Below are 15,734 nucleotides of genomic sequence, written 5' to 3' on the forward strand. Positions count from 1 at the left end.
GTCATGTGGGTGGTTCCCCAGACAGGCAAAATGAGACTCATTTAGCAGAGAAAGACCTACCGAGAACCAGTTGAGCACAAGGCAGACGTGAAAATAGGGATTAATTGCCAGTGTTTTGGGGTGGCAGCAGTACAGCGCTGTTGTCATGAGCAGCAGTGTGCGGTGTGAAGGTCGGGTGCTTCGTCTGCAAATCAGGAAACTCAGAATGAAAATTTTATGGTCACCATAAATGCACCTTTCGTGTTTGCAGTTCTTATGTTACATGATCGCATACCAAGGTGTGACTACCTCGGTAAATATTTAGATTGCCAGTGCTTTTATAACTGGGGTCTTAAAAGAGCAGAAGTAATTATAACACGTGGCTTTGGGAGGCTGACGGGTCAGGACAATAGGTGGGAGTCTGTAAGCCCTCAACTTGCCAACTGGGCTTGAGTGCTCCAGGCAGCACATCTCAGACAATCTTCTGTTACAGAACCCCACATGCACGTGCACCTACAGGAGCTGCCACAAATTCTTCTCCTTTTACTGGTCTGATTAGTTCCTAAGATTGCTTTTAATTCATGTTTTCTGAGATCATGCATTGCACAGGGGTGAGTCTCTTACCAGTGCTCCTGCACTGACCAATCTCGCTGTCCGTTAAGGCATTTCCCTGGGCCAACATAAAGCTGACCTCTCTTCATTGGCTCCTTCCAGGTGGTTGCCCTCACTTTCTGGAACAGTCCCCATGTGTGCTGGAGCACAAAGCCTCGGAGGATCGATGGCCATTCGTCTCCTGTGCTTGTAATTTGTGAGCTGGCTATGGAACGGGCAGAGGGAAAGCAAAGCAGGGGCAGGCTGACACCTCTTTCCCCAGCATCCAGGCAAATGACAGGCTAGCACAAGTAGAGCTGTCTTACCTTTGAGGTAGAGTTACTGCAATAAAACACTTCTGAAATGCAGCTGCCCTCCACATATTTAAGGAATATGCCTGTCTGGAGCTCCTTACAGGACTGCTCCCCACTGGCTCCCTGTTTGCGGTGATAAGGTAGTTCCTAAGCAATCTGTTTTGCTTTCTGCAGGAATTTTATATTTTGCCTCACCAGAACATTTGTATAGGCTTCCTACCGCAACAATCTTAGTAGGGTATTGGTCCGTTGGAAGATCACAGTCATTGTTCAGCTATGATGATAACCAGGGAGGGGGCTAAAGGCACAGCAACCCTTGTAGAATTGTCAGTAATGATTCTGAAGTTCTTCTTCCAGCCAAGGTCATAGCCATGATCAGCTAATGAGCAACCAGTGAGTCACATGTTTCTCCTAAAGTAGGACTTTAATAGTGCCCTGTGATTTGTGCAGGGAGTTGCTTTGTAAAGCTTTAAAACCCCCATGACATGATACCAGCTAAAGGTCTCTATTGATCTCTTGGCTTCGTTTCCTTCAATAAAAAATTACAGGAATTTGATTTTCTTGTGACTTCGAATGGCTGATAAGAACAAGCTGCTCAGGCAGCGCCAATGAAGTGGAAAAAGCCCCGTGTTGTAACACTGCTCTCGCAGTGCAGAAAGGCTGCCGAGGCGGAGTGAAACCCGAGTGTAACATGTTGGTAACATCCTCCCATCAGGTGGTCTTTTCCACCAGCTCTAACTTGTCAGCGGGTCTGAGGGAAATGTCTTTGTTAAGCCGTGAATGACCTACTTTGGGTATCTGGGAATAACTAGAAGCCGATCCAAGCCACAAGAGTGCATCTAATTTTAGCAGCCCTTCATTTTGTGCACGCGAGCTTTTGTGTTCTGCGTCTACAGGAAGAGAACATCAGTTTCTTGCTGAGCCAAAGACAAATTCTTTTGGTTTTTAAATCAGCCCCTTGCTGGGTCACAATCACAGTGAAATCATCCCGCTTGAAACTGTCGAGTCTGTAATTGCCATCTCAAGTTTGCATCAAAACCTAATACTGACCCCGTTCCAAAGGATCTATGGTTCCTGACCTCTGGAGAAAACATCTAAACAACCCATGCTGGAGAGAATCTGGGCAGCTGTGTGTTGTGTGTTCCCATTTCCCCCTTGGGTTTAATTGACCAATAGTAAAAGGGTCAACTTCATAGGAAGTTTCTGTGAGTTTTTCAGCTAAGTTATAAGGGCAATCCAGGAAAAGCTAAGGATGAAAGAAGAGTTGTTAGTGTGTCAGCAGGGAGTCTGAGGACACTGCTGGTGGCACTGATCGGTGGGCAAAAGATCTCTGGCATAGTCTGGATAGAAGAAGCACTAAACAAATATTTGACCCTCAATAGGGATACTAGTGCTGAGTTTGGAAGGAAGCGTTTGGAAAGAAGCAAATCCAGACATGGGTGAAGCACAGGCTTTCTAGCTTCCAGTACCTAAATTGGACACTGAACACTGTCTCTCTTGCTAGGAGGAACAACATGTAATGTCTCATAATTTAAGTCTGCTGCAGTGTCAGACTAAAATGTGTTTAAATTTCACCCACACTGCACAGAAAAAATACAAACAGAGCTGACTTGGCATTAATGGCAGTATCACAACAAAATGATTATCACGTTCTCTGGAGCCAGGGAACCTCCCAGCTGATGGGACTGACCACAAAAGCAAGCAGCATCCGCTGACAGCTATGAATGGGGCGAAGGTAGTTTGGGATTGAGTATGTGATAATGTGTGGTGTTTCCCTGTGGAGCCTGCTGAGCTTGGCAGTGCTTGCCTCTCTTCAGAGACAAGCCCTAGGCTGCACGGTCCCAGCCATAGCCAGACTCAGCAGGAGGAAGAGAGTGATAACCACTCTAACAGCAAAAGTTGAGCTAAGCCCTTTGTTGTGCTGTGACAAGAGCACCCCTGCCCCACGGTTGTTAGGAGCCTGCTGTGGCTGTTCATCCCACCACTGCTGGCCCCTCCATCTGCAGAACAACAGGACCCTCAAACCCCCGGCCTGGAAGCTGACTTCCTTGTTCCCAGGGCATGCACAGTGAAGGGGTTTTAACCCCTTCAAAAGCCCATCCTGCTTTTGGGGTTTTGTTATTTCAACAGCTGTAGAGTTTATCCATGCGGATGTCCAGTGAGCTGTTACGGGATTAGCCTCAACAGTGGGGCAACGACTGAGATGCAGTTATTGTGCACTCTGAAAACACATCCTCATCTTTTAACTGTCTGGCTTTTCAATGTCATTTGACGTACTGTTGACAGCGTATGTGTGATCCATGTCTGAAGAGGCATAGTCAAAATAAACACAGGCAAAATGCTGGTCTGTGAAGCACTTTGTGATGTGAGTTGTGTTGAATTTGGTCATTTGTCTGATTTCTGAATTTCCCAGGTTTCAAAGGACACCATAAATACACACCATTAGCAAAGGTGTTTATGTAATATTTTCCTCAGACTCAAGATGTGGTTTTTAGATGTCCATACTTTGGTTCAGGGCTGGATGTGGAAGCTGCTGATCCTCTGAGGAGAAGTGGTGATGAAGAGTGAGGACACAACAACTGTCATCCCCAGTTCACCGACCACAGGCGAGCAAGCTGCATGCAGGGAAGCTGCTGTGTTTCTGGGGAGAAGTAACCTTTGTCTCACAACAAGAAGTGAGCAAGTACTTGTACCCGAGCCTCCTAGCTGTTTACGGGCTTTGTCTGCTGCCTATTTGACAGCATTTGTTGGGCAATGTATCTTGCACAGCATCTTGATTTCAGGTTGTTTTTTAATGGGGCAAATGGAAGGAAAAATAACTTGAAACAAACATTTCCTATTCTGTGGTATTTAACAGTGAAATTGTAAACCACAGAAGGGACCAGGCCTGATTTAAAGGTCTTTGAAGTCAGCAGAACTGTTTCCACTGATTTCAATGTGCTTTGGGTCAAGGCCACAGTAGGAAGAAAACGAATGTTTTCTGCCCCCCCAAAAGTATTAACCATTGGCATTCAATGAGCAATAAAGTCTGATGTGTAAAATGGGTTCCTTTAAATAAGGCAGTCAGAAACTTAATTTCCATCTGCTTCCTAATGACTTGTCACTAATACACCCAAAAGGAACACATTTATAGAAGTCATAATCATATACTGAGAAGAAAAACACTACCTTAGTTTGCTTCTTATCTTGCTTTCATTCCATTTTCTGTGCATTGTATTTCTCACTAACATAATGGTGCTTATGCTGCTGGTTATGCTATCACAGCCTAGGCACTGTAGATTTGCAGTTGAATTGAACTTCACTGCACTGATGGTGGTTGACAAATACAACAAAATCATTCTTTTTTCTATACAATTTAATCTTTAAAACATCATAATGGTGTCTGGTTTTTTTTTGTGACTGAGAAGAAATATGTCAAAGATACAGAATTTGGGGGGCAAAGAAGTGTTGCTCTAGGAGTAGTGAAGGGGGTGCCACTCCTATCTCACAGTTGGCCAGATAGGCTGCACGCAGCAGCTTCACGTGTAAAATCAGCAATAGGTTTGCCTGCAAATTTTGTCTCACCCAGTTATTAAATCCAAGGAAAGGAACCTATCTGCCAGATGCTTACTGCCCAAGTAGACCCATCACCATGTCAACAGGCTATGCTCAAGTCTAACACATGACAGCAAGCCCATCGGGATCTATACATGTCAGGGCTTTTGGCACACAACAGCAAAGCCTGAGTAGCTGAGTTTGGCTGTGCAACAAACACCATCTAGCTGTGACCAGTCAGAGAGGAGATCCCAGCCTGGTGGTGAGCTGCAGAAGAAGGTAAGACTGCGTGGCCACAGGTGGGCTGTGTTGTCTGCACATGAAAGCAGTGAATCGGTGTCAGCTGGAAGATGCAGCAAGAGAGGCAGGGAGCTTGGCTTAAAGGTGAGGCAGAAAACAGAAGGATATGGACTAATGCCATTTTAAAGCCCTCTTTGGTGGTGGCAATGACCGGCCATGGTGTGTGTGAGAGGTATGAAGAATTTTTTCGATGAGGGCATCCCATTTCAGGGTACTTCCATTAAATCAACTTCCTCAACTTTCAACATCAACTCTGGGTATCTTCTCACTGCAGAAGCCAGTGCATCACTGGAGTTTAACATTAGTAATCTAGGTTTCGAAGAGGAGAAACCAGAGCAGAGTTAAGAACTCTTAAAGGGTTTGTAAGAATCATTGTTTACATTCACGGGGAAACCACCGAGCAAGGCAAACATAACATAATCTAAAAAAATGTGTTGTTTTTGTTCTTTTTAAAAAGTATCTGAGGTAGAAAGCATGGTACTGTTTGTACTCATGCGCGGGTACTGCCAGCCACAGTCCAAGAAGACACCAGTTCAACTTGTGCTCGCTCCCCAGAAAACCTCCTCCTTCTCCCCTATATTTCTTCCCACCGCAGAGCTGCACTAATCTGCGTTGCATAAATACAGGAGGAAAAGTCTCAACAAAGAGGAACGGGTTATGAAATGATTTTATTTTCTTTCAGATGAGAAATCTGTGTCCTTCAGGACACTGCGGGGGTCTCAGGCTGGAAAATCTTGTCATCACAAAGGCTGATTTCCTGAACGGGTGTCTTACAGGAAACTGGATTTTCCATGGGAGTTATCCCTGTACTTTGGTGAGTGTTTTAGAGCAATTAGAAAAAATGGCATATGGGAAAGCTTTCATATTTTTATAATACGTTAATGATTAACTGACTTCCTACTTCTTTGTTGACTTAGTGGGAGAGTGACAAGGAACTGTGAGGTACCTATTTGGTAGCGTAACAAGACAGACAATTTGCAGGCGCGTTTCTTTCCACCTCCCTTCTGGAACTCGCTTCATGCAGCTGACACTGCTTCAAAGCCTCAGGCAACTCGCAGACCCACAGAAGTAAGTCTCCTTTTTTTTTCAATGCGTCTTATTTTATGAAGTGCTGATAGAGAACAGATGGGGAGAGACTGAAATATTTATTTGTTTCCTATAAAGAATGTCTGCCCAACTGGGAACTGAAGAATTAAGTTTTGAGGCATTAAATCATAAGGATATTGCTAAGAAGAGACCTTCTTAATTACTGTGCTGTTGGGGGTTTTTTAGACTCCCTTTCTGCTGCGAAACTTAGATTGAACAAAGGGTTTGGTTACTAAACCATGTCCAGTATAGACCAATAAAGCTGCATGTAGGCTGTACAAGTTTGCAAAAGCAGGATTTGAATGTTAATATCAAAATGCATGCAGTGCCTGGCAACATCCAATGCAAAAATATTTGCTTAAAACATGAAAAAAAAAGAAATAAATTCCTGCTTACACAGGCTGGGAAAACAAATTTGTGTGTGTTTTACATAGGAAGAATTTATCAGGAACTTTCTCTTCAAGGTATTTACAAGTTGCAGTGCAATTCCTAAAGCAAAAGCGTCGGTCAGAAGGCAGGCAGGCTGGAGGCAGAGAGACTCAACTTCGCTCTTCTGCTGTTACATTTTGTAGCATATTTTGGTGTAGCTGTGCTGTCACTTACAAAGAAACAAGTATTGTCTCCCATCCTTTTGGAAAGCTATCCGTCCCTTCAACCACCCACCCAGTGTCTATGAAGAAAATCTCATCATCAGGTTGCAGTGTGCAGTCAACGCTTGTTCTTCTTCCCTGAGTGTCTGTGCAGCACATTTGGGCTGATGCTCTGGGTGCTTTGGGTGTTCTTCATTTCTCCCACAGGCACCAGGCTTTTGGCTATGAGGTGACTCCTGCAGGGGGACATCTCATGAGGGCATGTATTCAGTGCTTTCATCTTCCCACTCATGTGAGCTCCCTGGGACCTGGATGTGGTTGCCCTAGTCACACTCCTGACCCCTTAGTGCTCTTTTCTCTGTACCAGACACCAAGGTAGGTGAGGTTTGGGGCTTCCCTCTCCTTTCTGAAGCTCAGTCCATCATCTGAAGTGATGCATTTAAGGAGAAGTCTTGCCAGTGATTGCGTGGTTGGGGGCACTCTCTTTTGCTCCCCACAAGATGGACATCAGCCCCTGGCACAGGCCCTCACCCCATCAGGGGTTCTGAGACCCAGTAACCCGAAAAGCCCAATTATATTTAGGTGCACTCATTAAGAAAGCATGCTAGCTGTTTTCCCTGTGTTTACCTGTAGCTTTTACAAATCTTTCTTTCTAACGCAGGTTGAGTCTTAGAAAGCAGATCTGAAACCCAGCTGGTGTGTACAGGCTGATGAATGGAATTAAAAGAGCTTTTCAGTGGACCCAGTATTAATTCCAGAAGTGAAATGTGTTTGGTGCCATTTAGGTTTCTCTGCTCTGAGAACTGATATCACAGCCCCAGCCTTTTGTCACCAGCAATTACTTGTAGGAAAAGAAGTGCTGACAAAATTTCAAGCACAGCTCCATTTCTGTTTGCTGCTGAGAACATGAGGCCACAAAGAACAGACTGTTATCTCTCAGACCACAGCATTTCACTTTAGTCTTTTTAAAGGTAAGCCTCATGCACAGATGACCCCAGAAACCCTCTGTGAAACACCTGGTGTTTGAGAGAGCAGCTTGCTCTGTTTTTTCTCCTAGAAGCAAGCTTGCAGCTGTAGGAAAGTCAGCACAGCTCCTGGGCATCCTCATCTGTTCCTTGTAGCTAAGAGGGGGAAAGTCCTGTTTCATTCTGCCCCTGAAAAATACAGGCAATGGCTCAATATGTTTTCCATAAACAGACTGCTCACTGTGCAGTGCTTGATTTAAATAAAAATAAGACGTAAATACAAAAGGATCCTTGAAGTTTCTGTAAGTGGACGAATTCACTAGCATGTGTCATCTTTTACTATTAGTTTCTGTCTTCTCTCTCAACTTTCTATTGCATGATAGCAAGTTTACAGTTTGCTTTTACTCAGGTAGGATATTGACTTAAAAAATACATTCATGGAGGAAACGGATGATGTGTTAAGAGAGAAAAAGATAGCAAGGGACTATCAGGTGAGAACCCTGTAGAAGTAGCTCTTCCTTTTTTAGGTATCTGGACTTTCCAAAAGGCTGGCCCCTGAAGCTGCTGGAATGCTTGTGGATTAGACCGAAATTAAATGTAAATTATTAAATCACGGGACACTGAGATGGAACTGTAGCCACTACTTAACACACTCCTCTTGCTTCTTTGGGTGAAAAGTGTTTCCAGTCATGCTTTTTTGGTCCACTGGCATACAGACCAATCACACTGGCCTAGCTTGTTCCTCCTGGCAAGATTGCCTTTGTAGGCTCCCTCTATCCCGTGACATAGCTGGCATGCAAACATTGGATGCTGAAATCTGAGTGAGCTTCCAAGTCAAGACACACATGCCAGCAATACCAACTAATTATCCAGAAGACCTTCTGTAGCTGACTGAATTCATGCTGAGTTCATTTGCCTTAGGAAATTTCATAGAGTGATCATGTTACATCACTGTATTATTCAAAGCACATAGATAATCTTACTATACTAATTAAATTAGTTAAAAAGACTTACATGATTACTAAAGCATGAAAACAGCCAATAGATTATGCCAGTGCACAGACCGCCGTATGATCCGGGTTTTGGGCTGTATTTTATCCAGTATAGCTTGAAACATGCAGGGACTGAACTGCCACATTTTTCTCTCAGAAGGCTGGAAAGGGCATTTATCCAGGGACCAAAAGGCTTTATTAACGAAATTTTTTCTTTGTTTTTTTTTTATGTGAATGACAAGCTAGTGATGGATCCAGTTCTTCCTTTCCAAAGGGGAAGCCTCTGTCTTCGAAACCTACAGGAAGGGGCCTGCTGGTGTTGGAGCAGAGTTCAGCACCTGCATCAAGTCCCATGGATGGAGGCTTGGGCAGCATTTCCCCTTTCTTTCTCTTTCTCTTCCTTCTTCTTTCCCTTCCCTTCCCTTCCCTCTCACAGCGAGCGAGCCGCCGGGAAGGCTGAAATCCTGGGGGTAGACGCCCTCTGCAGCTCATTCCTGGTTTTACTTCGCATCTGCCGGCGGAACGCCTTTTTTCCATTTTTTCTTTTCTTTTTTTTTTTTTTTTTTTTTTCCTTTGGGAATGTTTGCACAGTGGCCCTGAAAAACGAACGTATCTCTTTGCATTTAGGGGGGACGAGCTTCCCTGGTGCTCTTTGCCAGCTGGCACCCGGTCACAATGCATGACCATGTGGGCTGGTGCTCCAGCTGGACCACTGCAGTGGGATGCCCAAGGTGTCATGGATGCTGCAGCCTCCAGCAGTGCTCAGGCTTAGGGTTTATGTCAGAAGCTTGAAACTAAATATGTTCTTATCCAAATATGCTCTTATCGTTTGCTTTTGGCAAGCAACACATATCTGGTCTCATTTGATATAAAACCCATAGTGTGTTTATTAATATTCATAATGATAGAGACTGGAATGAGTACTCCATCTTTGTTTTAATTATGACATATTTTCATATGATAAGCAAATTCCTGCAACTATTTTACCTTGATATTTATTTTGTTCCTTATGTTCTTGCTGAATCTTAACACCAAGAGGTCCCAAGTACAGGCTTCTGAGTTTCCAAACGAGGCAGGTATGGGTATTGTAATTCAACTTCATCATCATTCTCAAAAGTATTTCTTTTTCACCTTGATTTTGCTCTAAGTCAGTGATACCAGGTTAGATCAAGTAAGTTCCAGGGGCAGGGTATGGAGAAATGAGCCAAAATCAGTAATTTCCTACATACGCAATGCTTTGGGTCTAGGTATTTGGTACCTCATCTAAAGCCCATCTTTTTTTGCTGGTTATTCTCCAGTGTTTTCAAAATTTTTGTGTAAGTCTTGAATTCTTCCATTCTGTGTGTTTGCTGCTTCTGTGGATTTTGTGAATCTCACAGGGAAAAAGAATTTTCCTATTTTTTACTTTTATAATTCAGTTCTGGACACCCTGCTAAGTAGCTTAGCACATGATGCTTTGACAGATGGCTCCGTAATCATGGATACGACGTCATTTAATTCTGTGAGCAGACAGGTGAGTAAACCCAATGTTTGAAGATGTATACTGATACCATTCTCTGAGCAGCTCTCAGTGACACAGATCTGCCTGCTTGCCTATCTTGTATGACCTTGATAGCAGCAAACTGTTAAAATGACTACTTATGATGTATACAAAAAGTGTTACAGAAATATGGGCTCTGCACAAAATGGTACTTTAACATGGTTGAGGATTGGCCTCTTTGTGCACAACTAATTCAAACAGAAGCAAAAGGAGACAGTACAGGCCTCCTTTGGTCACTCTCTTTCCTTTCTGTCATCTTCCCATCACTAGACATGTACAAATACAATGCTGTTTTGAGGTGGAACAGAAAGAAAACCATTTTAGTGCCTTATGCAGCTACTAATGTGCTGTGTGGCTGGTTAAGTTAATTAGATAGGGGGAGTTATAATCACTTTGTAAATAATGTAGCAGATCGAGAAAGCATTTATAAATAGGTTTCGGTTTAAGTAGATGAAACACAGAAGGCTATTCTGGAGCAATTTTCTTCATGCAGGAAGGGATCAAATGTACATTTGCAATAATGGAGATTAATATGTCCCACAGGAAATCAGTCCTATCGGAGATACATAGATGAAGTGGGAGGCCAAAATGATAAAATTGCAGATGTTGCCCTGCTTGGCTGGCATTAAAAAACACACCATCCTATCTTCTTATCATTGGCATCAGCTCCAGGACTGAAGTAAGTATACAGTGGGCACTGGTATGAGATGATGGACAGTGTTTGCTTAAGGCTATATTGTTATGAAGTTATTATTTTATTTAAGATTTCCATAGATGGATATTTGCATTAGATTGTCTCACCAACTGAATCTGTTAGCTTAAGTAAGTAAAAAATTTGCTGCTTTAATATCAACACATAGTTGCAGATCTACCTTCTTACTAGAACGAGCATTATTTCTCCAGTCTTCAATTCAGTGGGACCAGGAGTTCAAGTATTTCTGATGACTCATAAAATATAAAGATCCCTAGAATCTTTCAGATCTACATAATTAGTTCAAGGCCACATCTCCTCTGATCACAGATCATTCCTGTAATTGTTCAGAAGGTTGTATGAAAGACATGGGAGATCAACAGATTATTTTTTAAAAGTAGAATAAACACTTAATTTGCACTTGGAATGTAAAAAAAAAAAACCCAAACAAACCGTCCAAAATCTTTTACTAAGCTAAATGACTAAAATCTTTTCCATGGCAGTGCTAGGATGATTTGAACTGGAGAAAATGGGCAGGTTATGAATGTGATTTGCAAAAGAGAAACACTAAAGAATTGTGGTTAAAGTTTGAGGGTGAGAAAGCAATGGCAGCATATCCAGGCTCCAGCCTATCCAGCCCCTGCATAGAGCATTATATTTCTGATTCATTCAAGTGTTCCTGCTAACAAAGTCATGGTTAAATAATCTAAAAATGATCAAAGTATTAGATTCTGTGGCCTGGATTTGCTCATGTCTCTGAACTACAGTGTTTTGTGTGCGAGCCTGGTCCCAGCAGCTCTCAGACATGGCAGCACAAAGCAAAAGTCTGTTCAGGTCGGGCTGAAAACACAAACTGCACCGCAAACACGACTGCAAGGAGAGAGAAGCATGAAGCATGGCTTCTGCAGCTGCTTTGTGAGATCTCTTGCAACAGCCAGGATCCTGAGGATTTTGTCAGATTTAGTTTCTACCAGCCAGTAAGCTTATTAATGAGGCTCTTTGAACATAGCGGTTAATTACCAAGGAAGAAAATAGCTTGGAGAAAGATGTGAATTTTCCTGTTGTGAATGTAGAAAGGAGATTGTAATGGGAGCTAACCAGAGACTCATTCTTCTCCTTGTGATACAATGATATATTCAGAATAAAACGTAGATGTTACTTGTCTATGACACTAAACTTCAACAGTTCATTACAGTTGGGGAAAGATGAGTACTGTCCTCCCTCTGTACACGTATTCACTCCAGCTTTTACTTTTTCACTATCAGGTTCACCTATTCACCCAAATAATAAGTGCCTTTGTAATCTTACACTGTTTCTTTCCAGTGCCTCTCTCACTTCACATGGCAATTGTGCCTGCAACAGAGCAGAAGACCTCCAAAAGATGAACTCCCTGGTCAGCAGCTCACACCTCCAGCTGGCTGCCTTTGCTCTTGGTACTGTAGGCTGGATCCTGTGCACAGTTTCAATGGGAACTGTGGAATGGAGAGTGTGGCATGTGGACAACACCACCATCATCTCCTCTGGTGTTGCATGGGTGGGGATTTGGAAAGTCTGCTTCATCAGTTACCTTCAGGTCTCACCTGGCTATAAAGAACAGTTCTGCCATAAATTCAGTGGTTATGAATCCTCCATCCCAGCTGAAATCTATACTGCTCAGGGTCTCCTGTTGATCGCCATGTTCACAGGCTTGCTGGGACTGACTGCCACAGTCTTTGCTCTGAGGAATGTTTATATGGGAATCACTCACAAAATTCTCATTACCCGTTTCTTCCTGGTGGGTGGCTGCTTCTACATATTTTCTGGTCTGTGTGTCCTGATTCCTGTGAGCTGGAATTTCTACTCTGTAGCACATAACCAGAGCATTGCTTTTCCTCCATCTTACTACATGCCCTCAAGCCCAGCAGCACAGGAAGTCGGTGCTGCCATTCCGGTTGGGATTGTAGCTGTCGTCCTCCTGCTGCTAAGTGGGATTTTTTCTCTCTTGTACAGATTTCCGGTGACCACAAACGCTATCACAAAATGCTGACAGGATAAATCCCCCCAAGCTGTTTCAGAACAAGAGCATAGTCAAGAGATAAGGACAGCAGCACAAGCAGCTTTATAATCAAGGCACTGCAGAACTTTACTTTAGTCTATAGGAGCCACACTATTTTGTATATGAACCAGCTGAACTACTATCTTAGTTGTCACATATGACCGGAGGCTCATCTTTGAGATGAGTGCTGATGAACAACACCTGCAGTTAAGTTTTACCAGTTGTCCTCTTTTGTATATACAAACGTCACTGATTAATTTGTATTTTGTGTAAGGTATTTACCGTGCTCAAAGAGCTGACTCTGAACTAACTGTCCTGTTGGAAAGATGTGAAATAAGACGTTAAATGTGAACTTGTTTCCTTGTTGGTACTAGGCTATTTTGTCCATTATTTAATTACCTTTGTAGCTAAGCATCTTTTGTGACACATCAAGACTTTTAACACCAATAATATGAGTGTCATCATGGTTGTGTCAGAGTCTTCCCTGAATTGTCTTATGAAGGTGTTGCCAGTTTCTCTTCTTCCTCGAGGGCGCATAAAGAGACAAGTCTTTAATGCTTCTATTTTTCTTTCAAGCTATTTACATTTTATGTTGCAACATGTTTGCCTGTGGGCAAGGTGTGCTTAGTTCCTCGCTTAGCCAGAGCCAAAAAGTCTGCAACTGTTTGCTTCTTCATCAGACACTTCACCAAATCCAAAGGTATTGCAAAAGATGGAAACAACCTCTACCAGTTATTACAAAACTGCCAGCAAAATCTGTGCTCTCAGTAACCAGGAATATTCAGTACAACTTTCAGGGTATGATTCATCTGATGGAGACATCTATACCTAAACTGGTCACTTCAGGCTCGGTTTATCACCAATTTAAAGACAAAGACAGTCTCTTTTCCAAAATACATGCCAGAATGGCTGGGAGTTGACATGCTCCCTAAAAACCTGTTTTTCTTAACCTACTGTAATGGCTGTAAACAACTACAGTTGCTAACTCCGGTGTACACAAGCAAACTTCACCTAAGCTAGACAAAGCTAGGTGAAATTAATCTGTCACTTAAGTGGAATTTCATATGCTAGTGCCATTAAAAAATAACAAAAAGGAGAAATGTCACAAATGCTGCAATCAGGGCAGTTTAAAAGGAAAAAAAAAGAGGTTGGGAGGAATGACTAAACACTGCTGAAAAACCGGTGATCTCTTGAAAACAGATTCCTCAAGAAGTTATGACACTTTGAAAGAAATGCTGCAGGAATCTGAATAATTTTAGTTTTACTCTTTTCATTGTCCTCCGTTTTCTAAAATACTAATGGGTTCAAAGGAAGAAGAAAAGAAAATGTAACAAAAATGAAAGAATTCTTGTACATTGCAAGAAAAGGTAAAACGCCAGCAAACAAGGTCTGACTGCTTGTGGCTGCTACTACCTCATCTTGTCCTAGAAGTCTAAATTTCCTTCACATCTTTCACACTGTCTTGACTTTGCTGTACTGCCTTGTTTATACAGAATCTCTACAGCACCTTCATTTCCTCTCCCGTCTTCCAGTCTCTTCCAAAACAGCAGCTTATCTCATCACTGGTAATTTTTTCATCTGCTGTAAGGATTCATCCTTTCACTGTTTACAATGCTCTAAAGCACTTTCAAGTGGTGTTTCAATGAAGGCAAGACATTTAATAGCTTGTTTATTATATACCGTTTCTAGTTTGAGTTCTACTATACATCCTTTACAATGTTGGTAGGTTTCAGTTTTAAATGTGCAAGTCAATAGAACTGTTATCTCTTCCCACAGGACCCACAATAATATTAGATGTTATCTTACTGTAGTTGTAAGGGGGGGGGGAAAAGATGCATCCATGTGTTTATGTCAGCATTTCCCCACACTAATAAACCACCAATATTCCCTGGCAAGGAATTTGAACTTTAACAGAAAATATCTACAGATTTTTGTGTTCGTATACGCACAGAAATGCCAATACCCCCAACTGGGTTTGTTAGCTATCTTCACTAAATTATTAGGTTCGATTTGCATTTATTCTTCCTGGCTAAAAGAAAAGGGAACAAATGACATCAGACACATGCTAAGTTTCTGCACTGGTGCCACAGCAGTTTCCACCAGGGATTATGTTCATCCGTGCTGATGTGTGGCTATGAAACACTGGTGGTGTGTCAAACATAGGCTAGATGGGGAGGAAATTCCCCAGCTAAACAATGGAATAGCTTACCTAAGGAGATGAGTGGGTTTTTAAAAGAACATTTTGTCAAAATGAATTTAGGCATAGTGCCATGAAGACTGTAGGTATGAGTGAGCCTGCCTCAGGACAGGTGGGTGATCTAGATGGTTCTTTTGGCATCCTTTCTCACTGTACTCCTAGGTCTCCAATACAGCAGCCTATTGGTAGTCACATACTCCACTATATCAACATTATATGTTGGTACTTGATAAAACATGGTCTATGGTCAAATACCAGGCTATATTAAAACTCCCAGGCCTTCCCTGAAGAAAAGATAAGAGGAAAAAAAATCTTAGCTCAAAACAAGGGAGAGGCAGAGCTTCCATTGATTTCAATGGAATTGAGCCTGTCCAACCTAGATCCCCCAAGGCTATGGGATTCATTAAATCTTGGTGAATGTTTGCATTCATCAAGATCTTGGTATCGGAGGCCAGTAAAGCTCCTGTGCTTTTACTTGACTAGCGGGGAAGCATGGCTTCTTTGTGCGTATTTTCATAACACATTTGTTTAAGAATTTGAGAAGCGAAGTTACCTTTCAGCCAGCCAGTTTGTTACCGTGTCAGTTGTGCTGTACAGGTATTTTTAGGGTTGTCTGCAAAATCTGGCAGCTGAAGTGATTTTGTTGAAAATGCAAGAATACAAAACTTTTGAGAGGCTATTTTTAACCTAGACTGATTCAGGGACGTGTGTTGTAGCCTGGCTCCACAGTCATTTGTAGTAGCACATCTGAGGACAGGAAGCAAGCTGTAATGCAGACAGGAGTGAGTGGTAGGGGCCTTGAGGTAGAGACAAGGGGCAAGAACCTCTTCAGCAAATTTCCCCACTGAAGAGATCATATCGCGAAGGTCTGTCTCCAGCTTCAGAGCATACTGAGACCTGCTGCCTACCCAGTGACAGCA

At 42.6% G+C, this 15,734-nt stretch overlaps 1 protein-coding gene across 6 annotated transcripts; it reads left to right on the top strand.

Moving 5' to 3' along the window:
• Positions 1 to 3,069: 3,069 nt before the first annotated feature.
• Positions 3,070 to 13,089, top strand: CLDN34 (claudin 34). 6 transcript variants are annotated; one of them, XM_061459888.1, is made up of 4 exons: positions 3,070 to 5,532; positions 5,636 to 5,786; positions 10,435 to 10,570; positions 11,906 to 13,089. In XM_061459888.1, exon 4 carries the CDS (start codon positions 11,964 to 11,966, stop codon positions 12,606 to 12,608), a length of 645 nt encoding a protein of 214 aa, XP_061315872.1. In that variant the 5' UTR covers positions 3,070 to 5,532; positions 5,636 to 5,786; positions 10,435 to 10,570; positions 11,906 to 11,963; the 3' UTR covers positions 12,609 to 13,089. The 6 variants fall into 6 exon arrangements, with proteins under 6 accessions (XP_061315872.1, XP_061315873.1, XP_061315874.1 ...); XM_061459889.1 differs by having other exon boundaries at positions 3,070 to 5,786; XM_061459890.1 differs by lacking the exon at positions 5,636 to 5,786.
• The last annotated feature ends 2,645 nt before the right edge of the window (positions 13,090 to 15,734 follow it).

Source organism: Pezoporus flaviventris, unplaced genomic scaffold, assembly GCF_033815535.1.
Source record: "Pezoporus flaviventris isolate CSIRO_AGI_PZ_B2104156 unplaced genomic scaffold, CSIRO_AGI_Pfla_v1 ptg000030l, whole genome shotgun sequence".
Lineage (NCBI taxonomy): Eukaryota > Metazoa > Chordata > Aves > Psittaciformes > Psittacidae > Pezoporus > Pezoporus flaviventris.